Below are 4,360 nucleotides of genomic sequence, written 5' to 3'. Positions count from 1 at the left end.
TCACCGCCAAATCTCATTGATGGCGACCGAGAAAGACCAGATCCAATACCGAGGCCGACCTAGGGAGGGAGGTGAAGCACGGCAACACCATGACTACATCGCGGGCCTGCAGTGATCCAGGACGACTGGGGGAGCGATGTGCGCTAGATCCGGCAGCGGGACGCTCGGATCTATACTGGGAATCACCACCGTGTTTGTGGGCCCTTGATCTCTCAATTGGCCAAACTTAGGTAACTCGGCATCATCATCGAAAATTCTACACTTACGGAAAGAGTGCCACGGATTGATTTTAGCTGACCCTACCCTTTGATTTTAACTGGGCCATGTTAGTCCGTAACTTCCTTTCCGTGTGAAATGGTCTGTAGATGTAGCAAAGCTCCATCATCATCAACGAGTACTCGGCTCTCTCACACACACTGATGCACTCTTGACATACGGCAGCCATTTTACAAGTAGCTGTACAAATGGGTTTTACATTTTTTTTCGATAGTCAAATGGGTTCTACATATAGCAGGGCAGTATTTGCTATATATTGCTTGCTGATTTATAATCCAACTGAAGTACACTATATATTTATTATCGATCGATCACTCATGTTATTTTATGCAGTAGAGTTGAGCATATGGAGCAGCATATCGTTCCAGGTGTCGATGGCCCCCGGCAGGCACCAGTGCACGCAGTCGTTGTACAGGGTGAAGTGCTTCTCCGGCGTCCAGCCGCGGTACTTGCTGGGGTGCGCGTCCGCGCGCAGTATCATCGCCTCCGTCGTGTCCATCAGCATCATCTTCACCTTGACGCCCGCCGCTGCCCTCTCCGCCGCCGCCGCGAATTCCTCCAGCTGCAGCTCGCGGAAGTCGCGCTCGAAGCCCTCGACCCTCTTCTCGCCGCGCCGGGACGGCGCCGTCCGCACGCAGTTACCGTTCTCGCTGTTCCACTGCCCGCCCTCGTACTGCGATGGGTCCACGGTGCGCAGCAGCGCAGTGCCGCGGAACCGGCCGTCGGCGCCGGACAGCGCCCCCAGCGCGGCCCGCGTGGCCATGCGCAGCGCGTACCGCGGCGTGAGGTCCGTGACGTTGGGCAGCTGGCAGTAGTGGCAGCCGACGAGCCGGCCGGCCTCGTACAGTATGGACGGGCGGTAGAACCAGCTCGACGCCGACACGACGACGTAGTCGAGCTCCGGGATGCGCGCCGCCCACACGTCCTCCGCCTCGTCGAGGTGGAGGTTCCAGAGGCCCGTGTGCGCCGGCCCGTCGTCGTCGATCTGCTCGTGCCGGACCAGGTACGGCGCCCAGAAGCTGGCCACGGTGAAGTTGTACTCGCCGTAGTGGTACACCGTGTGCTTGCTGCTCGGCCAGCTCGTCGTAGGCTCCGCGACCTGCACGCACGCACGGCCATGAGGCAGGGCAGATCATTATAGCAGTAGGAGAAAGGTGCGAGACTCCATGATTGAGAGCTCGCTTAGGATCGGAGGTACGTACTCTGGTGAGGAGGCAGATGAGGGAGTCCTTGTGGTTCCTGGCGAGGGAGTCCCCGACGAAGGCGATGGTCTTGCCCCTCATCAGGGCGAGGAAGCGGGCCGGGTCGAAGCGGGGCAGGTCGCAGCCGTCGCCGTCGGGGCGCCACCGCCAGTTGACGAAGCCGAGGTCGGGCTTGCCGAACCTCATGCAGTCGTAGTGCTCGTGGATGACCGAGCAGGTGTCGTTGGTGTAGTAGGGCGCGTCCGGGTCGGGCACCCAGTCGCCCCTGAAGATGTCGCAGCCCCCGCCCTCGCCAGGTCGTGATCCTGTGTGAAGGTGAGAAGAAAACACGCGCCATGGGTGTGGGAAGGTGGTGCACAGCAGGTTGGAAGCCGCGAGAAGAGCAGCGAGGAGCATGAGGGACACGACGGGGACGAAGCATCTGCTGCTGCTCACATGGACATGGGGATTGCACATGTGAAGAAGGGCCCTCATGGTCCGGTGTGCATTTGAGTTCGATTGTGCGCATTAGCCAGCCATATATGATGATGATCATGCATGAGAATGGCGAGGCAATCACTTCACTGGTGCCGGCCGGTGTGGTCAGCAGCTATCTTGATCCATCGTCCTTGATAGAGGATGATTGGCTCACTAATTGTTTTCTTCTCTTCTCTATGCCAATATAAAACTGCAACAGTGGGCTGCGCACATGCGCTACTGTACTAATCAGCCTCTATACGCCGAATCATTCGTGGTATGATACGTCAAAGTAGCACTCAAACAAACGATTCACTCAAATTACAGTGGTCTCCCACCACAGCCAGCCCACAGCCCAACCAAACCTCACCAGCCATAGCCTCAAGAAGAGTCCATGACAGAAGATAGTCTTTGTTGCAGAAGATACCGATCTCAGGATTGAACTACCTGTGATGATCCAAACAGGTTCGACTCCTGGTTCTTCACAAACTGATAAACATTCTGAGGCCATCTTTCCCTGAAAAAAAACAAAAAAAACTGAGGTCATCTGTATCTCTCCCACACGCACCTGCCGCTGATCAGCCACTCGTTGAGCCGAGGACCAGCGCTTCTTTGTGTAGCCAGTTTACCAATTGGCTTGCGACATGCAGATATGCAGACATGTACTCGCCGCCTTATGATGAAGTTGTTAGGTTGATTTCTTCCCCGTTCGAACCCAACGGGTCGAACGGACCCTTGCATCGCGTCCTGATCGGGGGCGCCCAACCAAACCATGGTTGGTGGCCCCCTGTGACCCGCGCTATATTAACAGAGGTGGGGTCCAGGGCACGAGTCACGAGGTTCACCGCTGCCACAAACCCCACCGATATTCCCTACCGATCTAGGGTTAGCGCGGTGCTCACGGGAAGCTCCACCACCGTTGTCATCCACTCTCTGTCCACGACACCGCCGTCACCACATCAACATGGTCGGCGTTGGATCGAGCTCGTCTGGACATGCAGAAGGTAGGTCTATCGGAGAATCTAACCTATCTGATCCAAAGCAATCTATCAATGGTATCAGCCAAATCGGGTTAGACTTTTTCGGTTGAAACGAAATCACATAAAGAAATCCCTCCCCCAAGAACCCTAGATAGGGCAAAGTTTCACCGGAGAAGGGCCTCGGGCCTCGCCGGCAAAGTGCGTCGCCGCAAGGCCGCGCCTATTCCTCTCGATCCCCACATGCATCGGCAAGCCGAGGTGCGGGGACGAAGAACTACCCCAGACGGGGCAAAGGGCATCACCACGAAGCCGTTTGACGGTGGCGCGTTCACCCTCGTGGTGCTCACGCACGCCGGCAAAGGGATCAGCGGGGGCGCTGCGTCTGATGGCGCCGGGCCTCTCGCGTCTCTCTATCTCTGCACGAAGGAGGTTGTGGTGGATGGGTGAGAGAAGGGGAAGGGAAAAGGAGAGCACAGCGCGGCGCGGCGCGGTGGCCCTCGCCGCCGGCGCCCGTGGCCGGAGTAGCCAACCAGGGCGCTGCCCCTTTTTCCCCGACAGGAGAGGAACAGAAGAAGAGGGAGGAGAGGAGGGGAATAAGTGGCTCGCGCAGCGCGGCGGGTTTCGCCGGCGTGGCTGGCGGGCACGAAGACGCGCGAGCGGCGCGGGGGAGGGAGGGATTGACCGAGGCTGCGCTCCACTCTCCCTCGCTCACCTGTTTTGTTCGAGCGAAACGCGCGCATGGCCGTCAGATCTCCACGGACGGTGCAAATCGAAAACCTAAAGCGGCGCTGGGCCTTTTGGGCCAAAGAGGAGGAGGCAGCGCTGGGCTGAGGCCGCTGGCCCAGACTGAGGCGAGTCCGGCTCGCGCGAGTGCGCGGAGGAGCAGGCCATGGGCCGCTGCAAGCCTCCCGCGCTAGGCCGAGGCCGGCTGAAGCTGCGTGTTTTTTTATAGTTTTTGTCCAGTTTTTGGACAGATGTCAAATAGTTTTTCTATGCAAATTTTTCCAACGAAAATTTTACTTAGAAAATAGCAAAGTAAACAGAAAAAGTTTCTGAAAATGAAAATAGAGAATTTTCGGAAAAATAAATGTTCATGCAATTTATAAAGAAAATAATAAAGTTCATGAATTTTTATTTGGTCAAAGAAAAGCTTCTGTAAAAATAAAAAGTTCATGAATTTTTATTCATGTTTTTTTCGCTGCGTAAATAATTAATAGTGCTCTTTTACAAAGAAAATAAAAGTTTAAAAACAATTAAGTTTTTTAAGAGCATGTTAAAAGTGATTATTAAAATGAATATGATTATGTTACTTTTTATGACCAACGTTGTTAATAACATGATCATGTTTTATCATTGAATAGAATATTGTAAAGTTTCCGCTGCAAAGTAAAAGTTTTATCCTCCAATTAAATTGGAACCAACGGGAAAATTTAATTGGAAAAAATG

General features: G+C 54.6%; 1 protein-coding gene across 1 annotated transcript; it reads right to left on the bottom strand.

Annotated features, from left to right (window-relative positions):
* Window positions 1-420: 420 nt before the first annotated feature.
* On the bottom strand, window positions 421-3,609 carry LOC123105687 (protein trichome birefringence-like 19). Its single transcript, XM_044527798.1, has 3 exons — window positions 2,564-3,609; window positions 1,479-2,451; window positions 421-1,375 (listed from the first exon to the last, which is right to left on the bottom strand). Exons 2-3 carry the CDS (start codon window positions 1,950-1,952, stop codon window positions 602-604), a joined length of 1,248 nt encoding a protein of 415 aa, XP_044383733.1. The 5' UTR covers window positions 1,953-2,451; window positions 2,564-3,609; the 3' UTR covers window positions 421-601.
* Between the last annotated feature and the right edge of the window lie 751 nt (window positions 3,610-4,360).

This window comes from Triticum aestivum, chromosome 5A (assembly GCF_018294505.1).
Source record: "Triticum aestivum cultivar Chinese Spring chromosome 5A, IWGSC CS RefSeq v2.1, whole genome shotgun sequence".
Taxonomy (NCBI): domain Eukaryota; kingdom Viridiplantae; phylum Streptophyta; class Magnoliopsida; order Poales; family Poaceae; genus Triticum; species Triticum aestivum.
This window is presented reverse-complemented; position numbering and strand designations above follow the sequence as displayed.